We start from the raw sequence: 21954 nt of genomic DNA, 5'->3' as shown, positions 1-21954 counted from the left end.
GGGATGAGGGACTTGAGTTACATGGAGAGACTGGAGAAGCTGGGATTGTTCTCCTTGGAGCAGCGAAGCTAAAGGGGAGATTGACCAGAATGGTACCAGGTGTGAACGGCTTGAGTTACGTGGAGAGACTGGAGAAGCTGGGATTGTTCTCCTTGGAGCAGAGAAGGTTAAGGGGAGATTTACCAGAATGGTACCAGGGAATGAGGGGCTTGAGTTACATGGAGAGACTGGAGAAGCTGGGATTGTTCTCCTTGGAGCAGAGAAGGTTAAGGGGAGATTGACCAGAATGGTACCAGTGGATGAGGGACTTGAGTTACGTGGAGAGACTGGAGAAGCTGGGATTGTTCTCCTTGGAGCAGAGAAGGTTAAGGGGAGATTGACCAGAATGGTACCAGGTGTGAGGGGCTTGAGTTACGTGGAGAGACTGGAGAAGCTGGGATTGTTCTCCTTGGAGCAGCGAAGCTAAAGGGGAGATTGACCAGAATGGTACCAGGTGTGAACGGCTTGAGCTACGTGGAGAGACTGGAGAAGCTGGGATTGTTCTCCTTGGAGCAGAGAAGGTTAAGGGGAGATTTACCAGAATGGTACCAGGGAATGAGGGGCTTGAGTTACATGGAGAGACTGGAGAAGGTGGGATTGTTCTCCTTAGAGTAGCGAAGGTTAAGGGGAGATTTACCAGAATGGTACCAGGGGATGAGGGGCTTGAGTTACGTGGAGAGACTGGAGAAGGTGGGATTGTTCTCCTTAGAGCAGCGAAGGTTAAGGGGAGATTTACCAGAATGGTACCAGGGGATGAGGGACTTCAGTTACGTGGAGAGACTGGAGAAGCTGGGATTGTTCTCCTTGAAGCAGAGAAGGTTAAGGGAAGATTAACCAGAATGGTACCAGTGGATGAGGGACTTCAGTTACATGGAGAGACTGGAGAAGCTGTGGTTGTTCTCCTTGGAGCAGAGAAGGTTAAGGGGAGATTTACCAGAATGGTACCAGGTGTGAGGGGCTTGAGCTACGTGGAGAGACTGGAGAAGCTGGGATTGTTCTCCTTGGAGCAGAGAAGGTTAAGGGGAGATTTACCAGAATGGTACCAGGGAATGAGGGGCTTGAGTTACATGGAGAGACTGGAGAATGTGGGATTGTTCTCCTTAGAGCAGCGAAGGTTAAGGGGAGATTTACCAGAATGATACCAGGGGATGAGGGGCTTGAGTTACGTGGAGAGACTGGAGAAGGTGGGATTGTTCTCCTTAGAGCAGTGAAGGTTAAGGGGAGATTTACCAGAACGGTACCAGGGGATGAGGGACTTCAGTTACGTGGAGAGACTGGAGAAGCTGGGATTGTTCTCCTTGAAGCAGAGAAGGTTAAGGGGAGATTAACCAGAATGGTACCAGTGGATGAGGGACTTCAGTTACATGGAGAGACTGGAGAAGCTGGGGTTGTTCTCCTTGGAGCAGAGAAGGTTAAGGGGAGATTTACCAGAATGGTACCAGGTGTGAGGGGCTTGAGTTACGTGGAGAGACTGGAGAAGCTGGGATTGTTCTCCTTGGAGCAGAGAAGGTTAAGGGGAGATTGACCAGATTGGTACCAGGTGTGAGGGGCTTGAGTTAAGTGGAGAGACTGGAGAAGCTGGGATTGTTCTCCTTGGAGCAGAGAAGGTTAAGGGGAGATTAACCAGAACGGTACCAGGGGATGAGGGGCTTGAGTTACGTGGATAGACTGGAGAAGCTGGGATTGTTCTCCTTAGAGCAGCGAAGGTTAAGGGGAGATTTACCAGAATGGTACCAGGGGATGAGGGGCTTGAATTATGTGGAGAGTCTAGAGAAGCTGGGATTGTTCTCCTTAGAGCAGAGAAGGTTAAGGGGAGATTGACCAGAATGGTACCAGTGGATGAGGGACTTGAGTTATGTGGAGAGACTGGAGAAGCTGGGAATGTTCTCCTTGGAGCAGAGAAGGTTAAGGGGAGATTTACCAGAATGGTACCAGGGGATGAGGGACTTCAGTTACGTGGAGAGACTGGAGAAGCTGGGATTGTTCTCCATGGAGCAGAGAAGGTTAAGGGGAGATTAACCAGAATGTTACCAGGGAATGAGGGGCTTGAGTTACGTGGAGAGACTGGAGAAGCTGGGATTGTTCTCCTTGGAGCAGAGAAGATTAAGGGGAGATTGCCCAGAATGGTACCAGTGGATGAGGGACTTGAGTTCCGTGGAGAGACTGGAGAAGCTGGGAATGTTCTCCTTGGAGCAGAGAAGGTTATGGGGAGATTTACCAGAATGGTACCAGGGGATGAGGGGCTTGAGTTACGTGGAGAGACTGGAGAAGCTGGGATTGTTCTCCTTGGAGCAGAGAAGGTTAAGGGAAGATTGACCAGAATGGTACCAGGGGATGAGGGGCTTGAGTTATGTGGAGAGACTGGAGAAGCTGGGATTGTTCTCCTTGGAGCAGAGAAGGTTAAGGGGAGATTGACCAGAATGGTACCAGGTGTGAGGGGCTTGAGTTACGTGGAGAGACTGGAGAAGCTGGGGTTGTTCTCCTTGGAGCAGAGAGGGTTAAGGGGAGATTTACCAGAATGGTACCAGGGGATGAGGGGCTTGAGTTACGTGGAGAGACTGGAGAAGGTGGGATTGTTCTCCTTGGAGCAGAGAAGATTAAGGGGAGATTTACCAGAATGGTACCAGGAGATGAGGGGCTTGAGTTACGTGAGAGACTGGAGAAGCTGGGATTGTTCTCCTTGGAGCAGAGAAGGTTAAGGGGAGATTTACCAGAATGGTACCAGTGGATGAGGGACTTGAGTTCCGTGGAGAGACTGGAGAAGCTGGGAATGTTCTCCTTGGAGCAGAGAAGGTTATGGGGAGATTTACCAGAATGGTACCAGGGGATGAGGGGCTTGAGTTACGTGGAGAGACTGGAGAAGCTGGGATTGTTCTCCTTGGAGCAGAGAAGGTTAAGGGAAGATTGACCAGAATGGTACCAGGGGATGAGGGGCTTGAGTTATGTGGAGAGACTGGAGAAGCTGGGATTGTTCTCCTTGGAGCAGAGAAGGTTAAGGGGAGATTGACCAGAATGGTACCAGGTGTGAGGGGCTTGAGTTACGTGGAGAGACTGGAGAAGCTGGGGTTGTTCTCCTTGGAGCAGAGAGGGTTAAGGGGAGATTTACCAGAATGGTACCAGGGGATGAGGGGCTTGAGTTACGTGGAGAGACTGGAGAAGGTGGGATTGTTCTCCTTGGAGCAGAGAAGATTAAGGGGAGATTTACCAGAATGGTACCAGGAGATGAGGGGCTTGAGTTACGTGAGAGACTGGAGAAGCTGGGATTGTTCTCCTTGGAGCAGAGAAGGTTAAGGGGAGATTTACCAGAATGGTACCAGGGGATGAGGGGCTTGAGTTATGTGGAGAGGCTGGAGAAGGTGGGATTGTTCTCCTTGGAGCAGAGAAGATTAAGGGGAGATTGCCCAGAATGGTACCAGTGGATGAGGGACTTGAGTTACGTGGAGATACTGGAGAAGCTGGGAATGTTCTCCTTGGAGCAGAGAAGGTTAAGGGGAGATTTACCAGAATGGTATCAGGTGTGAGGGGCTTCAGTTCCGCGGAGAGACTGGAGAAGCTGGGAATGTTCTCCTTGGAGCAGAGAAGGTTAAGGGGAGATTTACCAGAATGGTACCAGGGGATGAGGGGCTTGAGTTACGTGGAGAGACTGGAGAAGCTGGGATTGTTCTCCTTGGAGCAGAGAAGGTTAAGGGGAGATTTACCAGAATGGTACCAGGGGATGAGGGGCTTGAGTTACGTGGAGAGACTGGAGAAGCTGGGATTGTTTTCCTTGGAGCAGAGAAGGTTAAGGGGAGATTTACCAGAATGGTACCAGGGATGAGGGGCTTGAGTTACGTGGAGAGACTGGAGAACGTGGGATTTTTCTCCTTGGAGCAGAGAAGGTTAAGGGGAGATTTACCAGAATGGTACCAGGAGATGAGTGGCTTGAGTTACGTGAGAGACTGGAGAAGCTGGGATTGTTCTCCTTGGAGCAGAGAAGGTTATGGGGAGATTTACCAGAATGGTACCAGGGGATGAGGGGCTTGAGTTATGTGGAGAGACTGGAGAAGGTGGGATTGTTCTCCTTGGAGCAGAGAAGATTAAGGGGAGATTGCCCAGAATGGTACCAGTGGATGAGGGACTTGAGTTACGTGGAGAGACTGGAGAAGCTGGGAATCTTCTCCTTGGAGCAGAGAAGGTTAAGGGGAGGTTTACCAGAATGGTATCAGGTGTGAGGGGCTTCAGTTACGCGGAGAGACTGGAGAAGCTGGGATTGTTCTCCTTGGAGCAGAGAAGGTTAAGGGGAGATTTACCAGAATTGTACCAGGGGATGAGGGGCTTGAGTTACGTGGAGAGACTGGAGAAGGTGGGATTGTTCTCCTTGGAGCAGAGAAGGTTAAGGGGTGATTTACCAGAATGGTACCAGGGGTTGAGGGTCTTGAGTTACGTGGAGAGACTGGAGAAGCTGGGGTTGTTCTCCTTGGAGCAGAGAAGGTTAAGGGGAGATTGACCAGAATGGTACCAGGGGATGAGCGGCTTGAGTTACGTGGAGAGACTGGAGAAGCTGGGATTGTTCTCCTTAGAGCAGAGAAGGTTAAGGGGAGATTTACCAGAATGGTACCAGGGGTTGAGGGTCTTGAGTTACGTGGAGAGACTGGAGAAGCTGGGGTTGTTCTCCTTGGAGCAGAGAAGGTTAAGGGGAGATTTACCAGAATGGTACCAGGGGATGAGGGGCTTGAGTTACGTGGAGAGACTGGAGAAGCTGGGAATGTTCTCTTTGGAGCAGAGAAGGTTAAGGGGAGATTTACCAGAATGGTACCAGGGGATGAGGGGCTTGAGTTACGTGGAGAGACTGGAGAAGCTGGGATTGTTCTCCTTGGAGCAGAGAAGGTTAAGGGGAGATTGACCAGAATGGTACCAGGTGTGAGGGGCTTGAGTTACGTGGAGAGACTGGAGAAGATGGGATTGTTCTCCTTGGAGCAGGGAAGGTTAAGGGGAGATTTACCAGAATGGTAGCAGGGGATGAGGGGCTTGAGTTACGTGGAGAGACTGGAGAAGCTGGGATTGTTCTCCTTGGAGCAGAGAAGGTTAAGGGGAGATTGACCAGAATGGTACCAGGGGATGAGGGGCTTGTGTTATGTGGAGAGACTGGAGAAGCTGGGATTGTTCTCCTTGGAGCAGAGAAGGTTAAGGGGAGATTGACCAGAATGGTACCAGGGGATGAGGGGCTTGTGTTATGTGGAGAGACTGGAGAAGCTGGGATTGTTCTCCTTGGAGCAGAGAAGGTTAAGGGGAGATTGACCAGAATGGTACCAGGTGTGAGGGGCTTGAGTTACGTGGAGAGACTGGAGAAGCTGGGGTTGTTCTCCTTACAGCAGAGAAGGTTAAGGGGAGATTTACCAGAGTGGTACCAGGGGATGAGGGGCTTGAGTTATGTGGAGAGACTGGAGAAGGTGGGATTGTTCTCCTTGGAGCAGAGAAGATTAAGGGGAGATTTACCAGAGTGGTACCAGTGGATGAGGGACTTGAGTTACGTGGAGAGACTGGAGAAGCTGGGAATGTTCTCCTTGGAGCAGAGAAGGTTAAGGGGAGATTGCCCAGAATGGTACCAGTGGATGAGGGACTTGAGTTACGTGTAGAGACTGGAGAAGTTGGGAATGTTCTCCTTGGAGCAGAGAAGGTTAAGGGGAGATTTACCAGAATGGTACCAGGTGTGAGGGGCTTGAGTTACGTGGAGAGACTGGAGAAGCTGGGATTGTTCTCCTTGGAGCAGAGAAGGTTAAGGGGAGATTTACCAGAATGGTAGCAGGGGATGAGGGGCTTGAGTTATGTGGAGAGACTGGAGAAGCTGGGATTGTTCTCCTTGGAGCAGAGAAGGTTAAGGGGAGATTGACCAGAATGGTACCAGGGGATGAGGGGCTTGTGTTATGTGGAGAGACTGGAGAAGCTGGGATTGTTCTCCTTGGAGCAGCGAAGGTTAAGGGGAGATTTACCAGAATTGTACCAGGGGATGAGGGGCTTGAGTTACGTGGAGAGACTGGAGAAGGTGGGATTGTTCTGCTTGGAGCAGAGAAGGTTAAGGGGAGATTTACCAGAATGGTACCAGGGGTTGAGGGTCTTGAGTTACGTGGAGAGACTGGAGAAGCTGGGGTTGTTCTCCTTGGAGCAGAGAAGGTTAAGGGGAGATTGACCAGAATGGTACCAGGGGATGAGCGGCTTGAGTTACGTGGAGAGACTGGAGAAGCTGGGATTGTTCTCCTTGGAGCAGCGAAGCTAAAGGGGAGATTGACCAGAATGGTACCAGGTGTGAACGGCTTGAGTTACGTGGAGAGACTGGAGAAGCTGGGATTGTTCTCCTTGGAGCAGAGAAGGTTAAGGGGAGATTTACCAGAATGGTACCAGGGAATGAGGGGCTTGAGTTACATGGAGAGACTGGAGAAGCTGGGATTGTTCTCCTTGGAGCAGAGAAGGTTAAGGGGAGATTGACCAGAATGGTACCAGTGGATGAGGGACTTGAGTTACGTGGAGAGACTGGAGAAGCTGGGATTGTTCTCCTTGGAGCAGAGAAGGTTAAGGGGAGATTGACCAGAATGGTACCAGGTGTGAGGGGCTTGAGTTACGTGGAGAGACTGGAGAAGCTGGGATTGTTCTCCTTGGAGCAGCGAAGCTAAAGGGGAGATTGACCAGAATGGTACCAGGTGTGAACGGCTTGAGCTACGTGGAGAGACTGGAGAAGCTGGGATTGTTCTCCTTGGAGCAGAGAAGGTTAAGGGGAGATTTACCAGAATGGTACCAGGGAATGAGGGGCTTGAGTTACATGGAGAGACTGGAGAAGGTGGGATTGTTCTCCTTAGAGTAGCGAAGGTTAAGGGGAGATTTACCAGAATGGTACCAGGGGATGAGGGGCTTGAGTTACGTGGAGAGACTGGAGAAGGTGGGATTGTTCTCCTTAGAGCAGCGAAGGTTAAGGGGAGATTTACCAGAATGGTACCAGGGGATGAGGGACTTCAGTTACGTGGAGAGACTGGAGAAGCTGGGATTGTTCTCCTTGAAGCAGAGAAGGTTAAGGGAAGATTAACCAGAATGGTACCAGTGGATGAGGGACTTCAGTTACATGGAGAGACTGGAGAAGCTGTGGTTGTTCTCCTTGGAGCAGAGAAGGTTAAGGGGAGATTTACCAGAATGGTACCAGGTGTGAGGGGCTTGAGCTACGTGGAGAGACTGGAGAAGCTGGGATTGTTCTCCTTGGAGCAGAGAAGGTTAAGGGGAGATTTACCAGAATGGTACCAGGGAATGAGGGGCTTGAGTTACATGGAGAGACTGGAGAATGTGGGATTGTTCTCCTTAGAGCAGCGAAGGTTAAGGGGAGATTTACCAGAATGATACCAGGGGATGAGGGGCTTGAGTTACGTGGAGAGACTGGAGAAGGTGGGATTGTTCTCCTTAGAGCAGTGAAGGTTAAGGGGAGATTTACCAGAACGGTACCAGGGGATGAGGGACTTCAGTTACGTGGAGAGACTGGAGAAGCTGGGATTGTTCTCCTTGAAGCAGAGAAGGTTAAGGGGAGATTAACCAGAATGGTACCAGTGGATGAGGGACTTCAGTTACATGGAGAGACTGGAGAAGCTGGGGTTGTTCTCCTTGGAGCAGAGAAGGTTAAGGGGAGATTTACCAGAATGGTACCAGGTGTGAGGGGCTTGAGTTACGTGGAGAGACTGGAGAAGCTGGGATTGTTCTCCTTGGAGCAGAGAAGGTTAAGGGGAGATTGACCAGATTGGTACCAGGTGTGAGGGGCTTGAGTTAAGTGGAGAGACTGGAGAAGCTGGGATTGTTCTCCTTGGAGCAGAGAAGGTTAAGGGGAGATTAACCAGAACGGTACCAGGGGATGAGGGGCTTGAGTTACGTGGATAGACTGGAGAAGCTGGGATTGTTCTCCTTAGAGCAGCGAAGGTTAAGGGGAGATTTACCAGAATGGTACCAGGGGATGAGGGGCTTGAATTACGTGGAGAGTCTAGAGAAGCTGGGATTGTTCTCCTTAGAGCAGAGAAGGTTAAGGGGAGATTGACCAGAATGGTACCAGTGGATGAGGGACTTGAGTTATGTGGAGAGACTGGAGAAGCTGGGAATGTTCTCCTTGGAGCAGAGAAGGTTAAGGGGAGATTTACCAGAATGGTACCAGGGGATGAGGGACTTCAGTTACGTGGAGAGACTGGAGAAGCTGGGATTGTTCTCCATGGAGCAGAGAAGGTTAAGGGGAGATTAACCAGAATGTTACCAGGGAATGAGGGGCTTGAGTTACGTGGAGAGACTGGAGAAGCTGGGATTGTTCTCCTTGGAGCAGAGAAGATTAAGGGGAGATTGCCCAGAATGGTACCAGTGGATGAGGGACTTGAGTTCCGTGGAGAGACTGGAGAAGCTGGGAATGTTCTCCTTGGAGCAGAGAAGGTTATGGGGAGATTTACCAGAATGGTACCAGGGGATGAGGGGCTTGAGTTACGTGGAGAGACTGGAGAAGCTGGGATTGTTCTCCTTGGAGCAGAGAAGGTTAAGGGAAGATTGACCAGAATGGTACCAGGGGATGAGGGGCTTGAGTTATGTGGAGAGACTGGAGAAGCTGGGATTGTTCTCCTTGGAGCAGAGAAGGTTAAGGGGAGATTGACCAGAATGGTACCAGGTGTGAGGGGCTTGAGTTACGTGGAGAGACTGGAGAAGCTGGGGTTGTTCTCCTTGGAGCAGAGAGGGTTAAGGGGAGATTTACCAGAATGGTACCAGGGGATGAGGGGCTTGAGTTACGTGGAGAGACTGGAGAAGGTGGGATTGTTCTCCTTGGAGCAGAGAAGATTAAGGGGAGATTTACCAGAATGGTACCAGGAGATGAGGGGCTTGAGTTACGTGAGAGACTGGAGAAGCTGGGATTGTTCTCCTTGGAGCAGAGAAGGTTAAGGGGAGATTTACCAGAATGGTACCAGGGGATGAGGGGCTTGAGTTATGTGGAGAGGCTGGAGAAGGTGGGATTGTTCTCCTTGGAGCAGAGAAGATTAAGGGGAGATTGCCCAGAATGGTACCAGTGGATGAGGGACTTGAGTTACGTGGAGATACTGGAGAAGCTGGGAATGTTCTCCTTGGAGCAGAGAAGGTTAAGGGGAGATTTACCAGAATGGTATCAGGTGTGAGGGGCTTCAGTTCCGCGGAGAGACTGGAGAAGCTGGGAATGTTCTCCTTGGAGCAGAGAAGGTTAAGGGGAGATTTACCAGAATGGTACCAGGGGATGAGGGGCTTGAGTTACGTGGAGAGACTGGAGAAGCTGGGATTGTTCTCCTTGGAGCAGAGAAGGTTAAGGGGAGATTTACCAGAATGGTACCAGGGGATGAGGGGCTTGAGTTACGTGGAGAGACTGGAGAAGCTGGGATTGTTTTCCTTGGAGCAGAGAAGGTTAAGGGGAGATTTACCAGAATGGTACCAGGGATGAGGGGCTTGAGTTACGTGGAGAGACTGGAGAACGTGGGATTTTTCTCCTTGGAGCAGAGAAGGTTAAGGGGAGATTTACCAGAATGGTACCAGGAGATGAGTGGCTTGAGTTACGTGAGAGACTGGAGAAGCTGGGATTGTTCTCCTTGGAGCAGAGAAGGTTATGGGGAGATTTACCAGAATGGTACCAGGGGATGAGGGGCTTGAGTTATGTGGAGAGACTGGAGAAGGTGGGATTGTTCTCCTTGGAGCAGAGAAGATTAAGGGGAGATTGCCCAGAATGGTACCAGTGGATGAGGGACTTGAGTTACGTGGAGAGACTGGAGAAGCTGGGAATCTTCTCCTTGGAGCAGAGAAGGTTAAGGGGAGGTTTACCAGAATGGTATCAGGTGTGAGGGGCTTCAGTTACGCGGAGAGACTGGAGAAGCTGGGATTGTTCTCCTTGGAGCAGAGAAGGTTAAGGGGAGATTTACCAGAATTGTACCAGGGGATGAGGGGCTTGAGTTACGTGGAGAGACTGGAGAAGGTGGGATTGTTCTCCTTGGAGCAGAGAAGGTTAAGGGGTGATTTACCAGAATGGTACCAGGGGTTGAGGGTCTTGAGTTACGTGGAGAGACTGGAGAAGCTGGGGTTGTTCTCCTTGGAGCAGAGAAGGTTAAGGGGAGATTGACCAGAATGGTACCAGGGGATGAGCGGCTTGAGTTACGTGGAGAGACTGGAGAAGCTGGGATTGTTCTCCTTAGAGCAGAGAAGGTTAAGGGGAGATTTACCAGAATGGTACCAGGGGTTGAGGGTCTTGAGTTACGTGGAGAGACTGGAGAAGCTGGGGTTGTTCTCCTTGGAGCAGAGAAGGTTAAGGGGAGATTTACCAGAATGGTACCAGGGGATGAGGGGCTTGAGTTACGTGGAGAGACTGGAGAAGCTGGGAATGTTCTCTTTGGAGCAGAGAAGGTTAAGGGGAGATTTACCAGAATGGTACCAGGGGATGAGGGGCTTGAGTTACGTGGAGAGACTGGAGAAGCTGGGATTGTTCTCCTTGGAGCAGAGAAGGTTAAGGGGAGATTGACCAGAATGGTACCAGGTGTGAGGGGCTTGAGTTACGTGGAGAGACTGGAGAAGATGGGATTGTTCTCCTTGGAGCAGGGAAGGTTAAGGGGAGATTTACCAGAATGGTAGCAGGGGATGAGGGGCTTGAGTTACGTGGAGAGACTGGAGAAGCTGGGATTGTTCTCCTTGGAGCAGAGAAGGTTAAGGGGAGATTGACCAGAATGGTACCAGGGGATGAGGGGCTTGTGTTATGTGGAGAGACTGGAGAAGCTGGGATTGTTCTCCTTGGAGCAGAGAAGGTTAAGGGGAGATTGACCAGAATGGTACCAGGGGATGAGGGGCTTGTGTTATGTGGAGAGACTGGAGAAGCTGGGATTGTTCTCCTTGGAGCAGAGAAGGTTAAGGGGAGATTGACCAGAATGGTACCAGGTGTGAGGGGCTTGAGTTACGTGGAGAGACTGGAGAAGCTGGGGTTGTTCTCCTTACAGCAGAGAAGGTTAAGGGGAGATTTACCAGAGTGGTACCAGGGGATGAGGGGCTTGAGTTATGTGGAGAGACTGGAGAAGGTGGGATTGTTCTCCTTGGAGCAGAGAAGATTAAGGGGAGATTTACCAGAGTGGTACCAGTGGATGAGGGACTTGAGTTACGTGGAGAGACTGGAGAAGCTGGGAATGTTCTCCTTGGAGCAGAGAAGGTTAAGGGGAGATTGCCCAGAATGGTACCAGTGGATGAGGGACTTGAGTTACGTGTAGAGACTGGAGAAGTTGGGAATGTTCTCCTTGGAGCAGAGAAGGTTAAGGGGAGATTTACCAGAATGGTACCAGGTGTGAGGGGCTTGAGTTACGTGGAGAGACTGGAGAAGCTGGGATTGTTCTCCTTGGAGCAGAGAAGGTTAAGGGGAGATTTACCAGAATGGTAGCAGGGGATGAGGGGCTTGAGTTATGTGGAGAGACTGGAGAAGCTGGGATTGTTCTCCTTGGAGCAGAGAAGGTTAAGGGGAGATTGACCAGAATGGTACCAGGGGATGAGGGGCTTGTGTTATGTGGAGAGACTGGAGAAGCTGGGATTGTTCTCCTTGGAGCAGCGAAGGTTAAGGGGAGATTTACCAGAATTGTACCAGGGGATGAGGGGCTTGAGTTACGTGGAGAGACTGGAGAAGGTGGGATTGTTCTGCTTGGAGCAGAGAAGGTTAAGGGGAGATTTACCAGAATGGTACCAGGGGTTGAGGGTCTTGAGTTACGTGGAGAGACTGGAGAAGCTGGGGTTGTTCTCCTTGGAGCAGAGAAGGTTAAGGGGAGATTGACCAGAATGGTACCAGGGGATGAGCGGCTTGAGTTACGTGGAGAGACTGGAGAAGCTGGGATTGTTCTCCTTAGAGCAGAGAAGGTTAAGGGGAGATTTACCAGAATGGTACCAGGGGTTGAGGGTCTTGAGTTACGTGGAGAGACTGGAGAAGCTGGGGTTGTTCTCCTTGGAGCAGAGAAGGTTAAGGGGAGATTTACCAGAATGGTACCAGGGGATGAGGGGCTTGAGTTACGTGGAGAGACTGGAGAAGCTGGGAATGTTCTCCTTGGAGCAGAGAAGGTTAAGGGGAGATTTACCAGAATGGTACCAGGGGATGAGGGGCTTGAGTTACGTGGAGAGACTGGAGAAGCTGGGATTGTTCTCCTTGGAGCAGAGAAGGTTAAGGGGAGATTGACCAGAATGGTACCAGGTGTGAGGGGCTTGAGTTACGTGGAGAGACTGGAGAAGCTGGGATTGTTCTCCTTGGAGCAGAGAAGGTTAAGGGGAGATTTACCAGAATGGTAGCAGGGGATGAGGGGCTTGAGTTACGTGGAGAGACTGGAGAAGCTGGGATTGTTCTCCTTGGAGCAGAGAAGGTTAAGGGGAGATTGACCAGAATGTTACCAGGGGATGAGGGGCTTGTGTTATGTGGAGAGACTGGAGAAGCTGGGATTGTTCTCCTTGGAGCAGAGAAGGTTAAGGGGAGATTGCCCAGAATGGTACCAGTGGATGAGGGACTTGAGTTACGTGTAGAGACTGGAGAAGTTGGGAATGTTCTCCTTGGAGCAGAGAAGGTTAAGGGGAGATTGACCAGAATGGTATCAGGTGTGAGGGGCTTCAGTTACGCGGAGAGACTGGAGAAGCTGGGATTGTTCTCCTTGGAGCAGAGAAGGTTAAGGGGAGATTTACCAGAATGGTACCAGGGGATGAGGGGCTTGAGTTACGTGGAGAGACTGGAGAAGCTGGGATTTTTCTCCATGGAGCAGAGAAGGTTAAGGGGAGATTTACCAGAATGGTACCAGATGTGAGGGGCTTGAGTTACGTGGAGAGACTGGAGAAGCTGGGGTTGTTCTCCTTGGAGCAGAGAAGGTTAAGGGGAGATTTACCAGAATGGTACCAGGGGATGAGGGGCTTGAGTTACGTGAGAGACTGGAGAAGCTGGGATTGTTCTCCTTAGAGCGGAGAAGGTTAAGGGGAGATTTACCAGAATGGTACCAGGGGATGAGGGGCTTGAGTTACGTGGAGAGACTGGAGAAGGTGGGATTGTTCTCCTTGGAGCAGAGAAGGTTAAGGGGAGATTTACCAGAATGGTACCAGGAGATGAGGGGCTTGAGTTACGTGAGAGACTGGAGAAGCTGGGATTGTTCTCCTTGGAGCAGAGAAGGTTAAGGGGAGATTTACCAGAATTGTACCAGAGGATGAGGGGCTTGAGTTACGTGGAGAGACTGGAGAAGCTGGGATTGTTCTCCTTGGAGCAGAAAAGGTTAAGGGGAGATTTACCAGAATGGTACCAGGGGATGAGGGGCTTGAATTACGTGGAGAGACTGGAGAAGCTGGGATTGTTCTCCTTGGAGCAGAGAAGGTTAAGGGGTGATTTACCAGAATGGTACCAGGGATGAGGGGCTTGAATTACGTGGATAGACTGGAGAAGGTGGGATTGTTCTCCTTGGAGCAGAGAAGGTTAAGGGGAGATTTACCAGAATGGTACCAGGGGATGAGGGGCTTGAGTTACATGGAGAGACTGGAGAAGGTGGGATTGTTCTCCTTAGAGCAGCGAAGGTTAAGGGGAGATTTACCAGAATTGTACCAGGGGATGAGGGGCTTGAGTTACGTGGAGAGACTGGAGAAGGTGGGATTGTTCTCCTTAGAGCAGCGAAGGTTAAGGGGAGATTTACCAGAATGGTACCAGGGGATGAGGGGCTTGAGTTACGTGGAGAGTCTGGAGAAGCTGGGATTGTTCTCCTTGGAGCTGAGAAGGTTAAGGGGAGATTGACCAGAATGGTACCAGGGGATGATTGGCTTGAGTTACGTGGAGAGACTGGAGAAGCTGGGATTGTTCTCCTTAGAGCAGAGAAGGTTAAGGGGAGATTTACCAGAATGGTACCAGGGGTTGAGGGTCTTGAGTTACGTGGAGAGACTGGAGAAGCTGGGGTTGTTCTCCTTGGAGCAGAGAAGGTTAAGGGGAGATTTACCAGAATGGTACCAGTGGATGAGGGGCTTGAGTTACGTGGAGAGACTGGAGAAGCTGGGAATGTTCTACTTGGAGCAGAGAAGGTTAAGGGGAGATTTACCAGAATAGTACCAGGGGATGAGGGACTTGAGTTACGTGGAGAGACTGGAGAAGCTGGGATTGTTCTCCTTGGAGCAGAGAAGGTTAAGGGGAGATTGACCAGAATGGTACCAGATGTGAGGGGCTTGAGTTACGTGGAGAGACTGGAGAAGCTGGGGTTGTTCTCCTTGGAGCAGAGAAGGTTAAGGGGAGATTGCCCAGAATGGTACCAGTGGATGAGGGGCTTGAGTTACGTGGAGAGACTGGAGAAGCTGGGATTGTTCTCCTTGGAGCAGAGAAGGTTAAGGGGAGATTTACCAGAATTGTACCAGGGGATGAGGGGCTTGAGTTACGTGGAGAGACTGGAGAAGCTGGGATTGTTCTCCTTGGAGCAGAGAAGGTTAAGGGGAGATTTACCAGAATGGTACCACGGGATGAGGGGCTTGAGTTACGTGGAGAGACTGGAGAAGCTGGGATTGTTCTCCTTGGAGCAGAGAAGGTTAAGGGGTGATTTACCAGAATGGTACCAGGGATGAGGGGCTTGAATTACGTGGATAGACTGGAGAAGCTGGGATTGTTCTCCTTGGAGCAGAGAAGGTTAAGGGGAGATTTACCAGAATGGTACCAGGGGATGAGGGGCTTGAGTTATGTGGAGAGACTGGAGAAGCTGGGAATGTTCTCCTTGGAGCAGAGAAGGTTAAGGGGAGATTTACCAGAATAGTATCAGGTGTGAGGGGCTTCAGTTACGCGGAGAGACTGGAGAAGCTGGGATTGTTCTCCTTGGAGCAGAGAAGGTTAAGGGGAGATTTACCAGAATGGTACCAGGGAATGAGGGGCTTGAGTTACGTGGAGAGACTGGAGAAGCTGGGATTGTTCTCCTTGGAGCAGAGAAGGTTAAGGGGAGATTTAATAGAGATGTTTAAAATTACTTGGGGTTTCAAATAGAGAGAAACTGTTTCCACTGTCATATTACTGAGGTGTAAGTAGGAGGTCTTGGACACAAACACCTTGGCTTCGAGTGGCTGATTGACCCCAACCAACCCCTCCCAGTCTAACGCACATCGAATCACAGAATAGTACAGTACCGAAGGAGACAGAGCGACAGAAAGAGAACAATTCAGTTCGTCCCAATCCCCTGCTCTTTCCCCATATCCCTGCAAATTTCAAATCAAATCAAATCAACTTTTTATTGTCATTGTTAGTGCACAAGTGCAGTACAACGAAATGTAGGCTTGCGGCTCCCGAGAGTGTACATTTGGATTAAGACATTTAAACATTCAACATACATTTGGCTTGTAGTATATTAACATAAATATGACCATAATAAAGTGCATTGGCAGATGTGCAGGCTTTAGAGTTTATTTGTGGAGTTCAGTAGGATGACAGCCCTGGGAAAGAAGCTGTTCCTAAATCTGGTCGTACGGGTGCGAATGCATCTGTAGCGTCTCCCAGATGGCAGGAGGGCGAACAGACTGTGGCTGGGGTGGGTAGGGTCTTTGATGATGGACCGTGACCTCCGTAGACAACGTTTCTGGTATATGTGCTCTATGGTCGGTAGCCGGGTGCCGGTAATGCGTTGGGCAGTTTTGACTACCCGCTGCAGGGCTTTCCGGTCATAGTAGCTACAGCTGCCGTACCATACTGTGATACAGTTCGTCAGGATGCTTTCTCCTTCAAATATTTATCCAATTCCTTTTCGAAGGCCACTATTGAATTTGTATCCACCACCCTATCAGGCAGTGCATGACTAAAGTAGTGGACAGGGGAATGTCTATGGATGTTATTTATATGGACTTCCAGAAGGCATTCGATAAAGTCCCTCATAAGAGACTGTTGTCTAAGTTAGAAGCCCACGGAATTGAGGACAAGTTATTGACCTGGTTTGGAAATTGACTGAGTGGCAGGAGCCAGAGAGTCGGGATAATGGGCAGGTACAGTAATTGGCAGGATGTGACGAGTGGTGTCCCGCAGGGATCTGTGTGGGGAGCCTCAACTATTCACCGTATTTATTAACAACTTAGATGATGGCATAGAAAGTCAAAAGTCCAAATTTGCCGATGACACAAAGATACGTGGCATTGTAGGCAGGATAGATGAAAGCATAAAATTACAAAGGGATATCGATAGGTTCAGTGAATGGGCAAAACTGTGGCAAATGGATTTCAATGTAGGCTAATGTGAGGTCATCCACTTTGGACCTAAAAAGGATAGAACAGGGTACTTACTAAATGGTGAAAGGCTAAAAACAATGGAGGTCCAAAGAGACTTGGGGGGCCCAGGTACATAGATCATTAAAATATCATGAACAGGTACAGAAAATAATCAAAAAGGCTAATGGGATTCTGGCCTTTATATCCAGAGGACTAGAGTACAAGGGGGTAGAAGTTATGCTGCAGCGACACAAAGCCCTGGTTAGACCACACCTGGAGCACTGGGAGCAGTTCTGGGCACCACACCTGAGGAAGGATATATTGGCCTTGGAGGGAGTGCAGCGTAGGTTTACCAGAATGATACCTGGACTTCAAGGGTTAAGTTACGAGGAGAGATTACACAAACTAGGGTTGTATTCCCTAGAATTTAGAAGGTTAAGGGGTGATCTGATCATATTTTTCAGGATATTAAGGGGAACTGATAGAGTAGATAGAGAGAGAAACTATCTCCGCTGGTTGGGGAGTCGAGGACTAGGGGACATAGTCTATAAATTAGAGCCAGACCTTTCAGGAGTGAAGTTAGGAAACACTTCGACACACAAAGGGTGGTAGAAGTTTGGAATTCTCTTCCCCAAACGGCACTTGATGCTAGATCAATTGTTAATTTTAATTCTGCGGTTGATAGAATTTTGTTAACCAAAGGTATTAAGGGTTATGGGCCAAAGGCGGGTATATGGAGTTAGGTTGCAGATCAGCCATGATCTCATTGAATGGCGGAACAAGCTCGAGGGGCCGAATGGCCTGCTCCTGTTCCTATGATCCTATTTCTTATGTTCTAAAGTCACCGGTTGTAATAATCTAGACTCTGATCGGTGCTATAATTAATACTCCTGGGTGTCCTTGTGCACCAGTCGCTGAAGGTAAGCATGCAGGTGCAGCAGGCGGTTAAGAAGGCAAATGGTATGTTGGCCTTCGTAGCGAGAGGGTTCGAGTACAGGAACAAGGATGTCTTGCTGCAGTTGTACAGGGCCTTGGTGAGACCACACCTTGAGTATTGTGTGTGCAGTTTTGGTTGCCTTACCTGAGGAAGGATGTTCTTGCCATGGAGGGAGTGCAGCGAAGATTCACCAGACTGATACCTGGGATGGCAGGAATGACGTATGAGGAGAGATTGGGTCGATTAGGCTTCTATTCGCTAGAGTTTAGAAGAATGAGAGGGGATCTCATTGAAACTTATAAAATTCTAACAGGACTAGACAGACTAGATGCGGGAAGGATGTTCCCGATGGCTGGGGAGTCCAGAACCAGGGGTCACAGTCTAAGGATAAGGGGTAGGCCATTTAGGGCTGAGATGAGGAGGAATTTCTTCACCCAGAGAGTGGTGAACCTGTGGAATTCTCTACCACAGAAGGCAGTTGAGGCCAAATCTTTAAATATATTCAAGAAGGAGTTGGATATATTTCTTAAGGCTAAAGGGATCAAGGGATATGGGGAGAAGGCAGGGACAGGGTACTGAATTTGGATGATCAGCCATGATCACATTGAATGGCGGAGCAGGCTCGAGGGGCTGAATGGCCTACTCCTGCTCCTATGTTTCCGTGGTAATGGGACAGGTAAAGAAACAAAAGATGGGTCTAGAGGAGGTGTAAATGGCAATGGCAGAATCATCAGCAACAGCTTCCGGCCGAGAAAATGGAGGCAGAGGTTATGATCTGAAATTGTTGAACTCTGTGTTGAGTCCAGAAGGCTGTAAAGTGCCTGATTGAAAGATGAGGTGCTGTTCCTCGAGCTTACAGTGAGCTTCCGTGGAACAGTGTAAGAGGCCAAGGACGGAGAGGTCAGAGTGAGAGTAGAGCGGAGAATTAAAGTGACAAGGGGGAAAAATTGGCTCACAGGGCGCTACTTTTAGCGCCCCGAAAAAGTTAGCGCCCCGCCCCCCCCGCCGTGCCCAAAATTCAATGGTAGCACCCCAAGCAAGAGGGCGGGGCGCTACTGGAAGCGCTCCCCCTCCCTCTTGGGGTGCTCCCAGTGAATATCGCAGCGCCACGCGCGTCGTCACGTCGCGCCCCGGTATTGCAGGCCTCCCTCCCCTGATTAAAGGGGAGGGGCCTAGCGCAGCACGCACTGGGGCCCTTGCTGGACCACCGGGGAGCAGGGGGTGCTGGCAAAAGAGCCCGGCACTGACTGATCGCGGCCGGCACCCCCGCAGCAGGAGGCGGCCAGAGGGGGGCCAGGTGCTGGCGGGCGGCCCCAAACACAAAATGGCCGCCCGGCACCTGCCCTTTAATTTGCGCCGCCCCGGCCGAGTTTGTTGCCAGGGTGCTACGCACGGTGATGACCTCATCGCCGGAGGCGCAGCACCGCTGGGCGCTAATGGCTACCACCGCCGCTAACCTCCTGCTGAATTTCGCGGGAGGCGTTAGTGGCGCTGCGCCCCGGCGCTAGGCGCCTTGTGCCCCGTTAGCGCTGACGGAAGGCGCAAAGCAGCCGAATGTTTCCCCCGCGGTGTTTTATGTAGGTGTAACGTAACGGTCTGGCCTTTGTACTCTATGCCGCTATTTATGAAGCCCAGGATCCCTTATGCTTTATTAACATCTTCTCATCCTCTTAATCCCCTCCCCTGTGACCCTCAGGCCAACAAGCAAGCAGAATCGGAGTATGGAAACATCAGATACCCAGCTCAGCAAAAGACTCAGCACTCCAAAATATCTCGCAAGACGTCAAAGTAAGATGCGCTCGCTCCGGGTTCAATGTCCTTTGGTTTTTCACGTCTGTTCAATGCATGGCCGACGTAGATGTAGAAAGAAAAGCGAGACTTGCATTTCTGTAGCGCCTTTCACGACCACCGGACGTCCCAAGGCGCTTCACAGCCAATGAAGGACATTTTGAAGTGGTCACTGTTGTAATGTAGGAAATGCGGCAGTCAGTATGTGCACAGCATGGTCCCACAAACAGCAATGTGATAATGACCAGATCATCTGTTGTAATGATGTTGATTGAGGGATAAATGTTGGTCAGGACACCGGGGAGAACTCCCCTGCTCTTCTTCGAAATAGGATCTTTTATGTCCACCTGCGAGAGTAGACGGGTCCTCGGTTAAATGTCTCTACCGAAAGACGGCGCCTCCGACAGTGCAGCGCTCCCTCAGTACTGCTCCTCCGACAGTGCAGCGCATCCTCAGTATTGCCCCTCTGATAGTGCAGCGCTCCCTCAGTACTGCCCCTCCGACGGTGCAGTGCTCCCTCAGTACTGCCCCTCCGACAGTGCAACACTCCCTCAGTACTGCCCCTCCGACAGTGCAGGGCTGCCTCAGTACTGTCCCTCCAACAGTGCAGCGCTCCCTCAGTACTGCCTCTCCGACAGTGCAGAGCTCCCTCAGTACTGCCCCTCCGACAGTGCAGCGCTCCCTCAGTACTGCCCCTCCGACAGTGCAGCGCTCCCTCAGTACTGCCCCTCCAACAGTGCAGCGCTCCCTCAGTACTGCCCCTCTGACAGTGCAGCGCTCCCTCATTTACTGTCCCTCCGACAGTGCAGCGCTCCCTCAGTACTGCCCCTCCAACAGTGCTGTGCTCCCTCAGTACTGCCGCTCCAACAGTGCAACGCACCCCCAGTACTGCCCCTCCAACAGTGCAGCGCTCCCTCAGTACTGCCCCTCCAACAGTGCTGTGCTCCCTCAGTACTGCCCCTCCAACAGTGCAGCGCTCCCTCAGTACTGCCCCTCTGACAGTGCAGCGCTCCCTCATTTACTGTCCCTCCGACAGTGCAGCGCTCCCTCAGTACTGCCCCTCCAACAGTGCAGCGCTCCCTCAGTACTGCCCCTCCAACAGTGCTGTGCTCCCTCAGTACTGCCGCTCCAACAGTGCAACGCTCCCCCAGTACTGCCCCTCCAACAGTGCAGCGCTCCTGCAGTACTTCCCCTCCGACAGTGCAGCACTCCCTCAGTACTGCCACTCCGATGGTGCAGCGCTCCCTCAGTACTGTCCCTCCAACAGTGCAACGCTCCCTCAGTTCTGCACCTCCGACAGTGCAGCATTCCCTCGTTACTGCCCCTCCAACAGTGCAGCGCCCCCTCAGTACAGCCCCACCAAAAGTGAAGCGCTCCCTCAGTACTGCCCCTCGGACAGTGCAGCGCTCCCTCAGTACTGCCCCTCCAACAGTGCAGCGCTCCCTCAGTACTGCCCCTCCGACAGTGCAGCGCTCCCTCAATACTGCCCCTCCGACAGTGCAGCGTTCCCTCAGTAATGCCCCCTATGACAGTGCAGCGCTCCCTCAGTAATGCCCCCTCCGACAGTGCAGTGCTCCCTCAGTACTGCCCCTCCGACAGTGCAGCTCTCCCTCAGTACTGCCCCTCCGACAGTGCAGCGCTCCCTCAGTACTGCCCCTCCGACAGTGCAGCACTCCCTCAGTACTGCCCCTCCGACAGTGCAGCTCTCCCTCAGTACTGTCCCTCCGACAGCGCAGCGCTCCCTCAGTACTGCCCCTCCGACAGTGCAGCGCTCCCTCAGTACTGCCCCTCCGACAGTGCAGCGCTCCCTCAGTACTGCACTGGAGTGTCAGCCTAGATTTTTTTGTGTTGAAGTCTCTGGAGTGAGACTTGAACCCACAAAGATCTGACTCCGAGGCAATGGTGCCAGCCACTGAGCCACGGCTGACACCACTTGTGACAGTTATGATCTTGAACGTACTGCCTGAAATGGCGGTGGAAGCAGAATCAATAGTCCCTTTGAAAAACGAATTGGATAATTGCTTGAAAAGGGAACATTTGCAATGTTATGGGGGAAGAGCAGGGGAGAATGGGGCAAATAGGATAGCTCCTTCCAAGGGCCGGCACAGACACATTTAGCCGAACGGCCTCCCTCTGTGCTGTATATTTTAACACAGAATGCTGAAGGAACAGCTATTGCAGGCAGAATTGGCTTAAAATGTATGCTTGCAGAATTGGGTCAGAGCTGTGATGCCCTACACAGTCAAATATCTGCCAACTCTCACTGTCTGAAGCTCACGCTTGGAGAATGGGGATCATTTGAGCGGGGAACAGGTCTCGTGGGTGGGTGGGTGGTGGCGATGGTTGGGGTGGATCAGGTGTGATATCTCCGTGAGCCAATCTGCCTCGCTCAACTCCAGCCCCCCCTTTCCCCCTCTCCCTCTCTCCCGTAGTCACGTCGAGGACCCGACGCTTTATGAGAACCTCTCCAAGTCCAAGAAGGAGGACAAGGTACGGAAACAGAAGTCGGAAGAGAAGGAAAGAGGCAGCAAGCACAAGGCTGGGTCAATGAAGAAAAAGTAGCGAGAGAGAGGTAAAGCATTACACTCAGACTCTGCATTCGGTGCACACACTCCCCGATATCCAGTTCTATTTAATGCACACAGGCCTAGAAATTCGTCTCTGCTGGTGGCGCGGAACGAACAGTATCGGATCGGCCTGATTATCATCTCCGAGCCTCTCTCACAGACCGGAGCCTCTACTCCCAGCTCCCTGTCTCTCTCACAGGCCGGAGCCTCTACTCCCAGCTCCCTGTCTCTCTCACAGACCAGAGCCTCTACTCCCAGCTCCCTGTCTCTCTCACAGGCCGGAGCCTCTACTCCCAGCTCCCGGTCTCTCTCACAGGCCGGAGCCTCGACTCCCAGCTCCCTGTCTCTCTCACAGGCCGGAGCCTCTACTCCCAGCTCCCTGTCTCTCTCACAGGCCGGAGCCTCTACTCCCAGCTCCCGGTCTCTCTC

The 21954-nt window shown here is 51.3% G+C and overlaps 1 protein-coding gene across 3 annotated transcripts in view; it reads left to right on the top strand.

Annotated features, from left to right (window-relative positions):
- Positions 1-21954, top strand: part of LOC147091295 (tyrosine-protein phosphatase non-receptor type 6-like) — a 154830-nt gene that overhangs the window by 110837 nt on the left and 22039 nt on the right. For all 3 annotated transcript variants that reach the window (XM_085976714.1, XM_085976712.1, XM_085976713.1), the window contains 2 exons: positions 18867-18958; positions 21391-21530. In XM_085976714.1, coding sequence (XP_085832840.1) covers positions 18867-18958; positions 21391-21520 — 222 coding nt within the window. In that variant the 3' untranslated portion in view covers positions 21521-21530. The remainder of the gene's footprint in view (positions 1-18866; positions 18959-21390; positions 21531-21954) is intronic.

This window comes from Somniosus microcephalus, unplaced genomic scaffold (assembly GCF_052327205.1).
Source record: "Somniosus microcephalus isolate GS21.2 unplaced genomic scaffold, FLI_Smic_1.0 unresolved_chr3, whole genome shotgun sequence".
NCBI classification, from domain to species: domain Eukaryota; kingdom Metazoa; phylum Chordata; class Chondrichthyes; order Squaliformes; family Somniosidae; genus Somniosus; species Somniosus microcephalus.
Note: the sequence above shows the minus strand (reverse complement) of the source record. Positions and strands in the feature narration are given on the sequence as shown.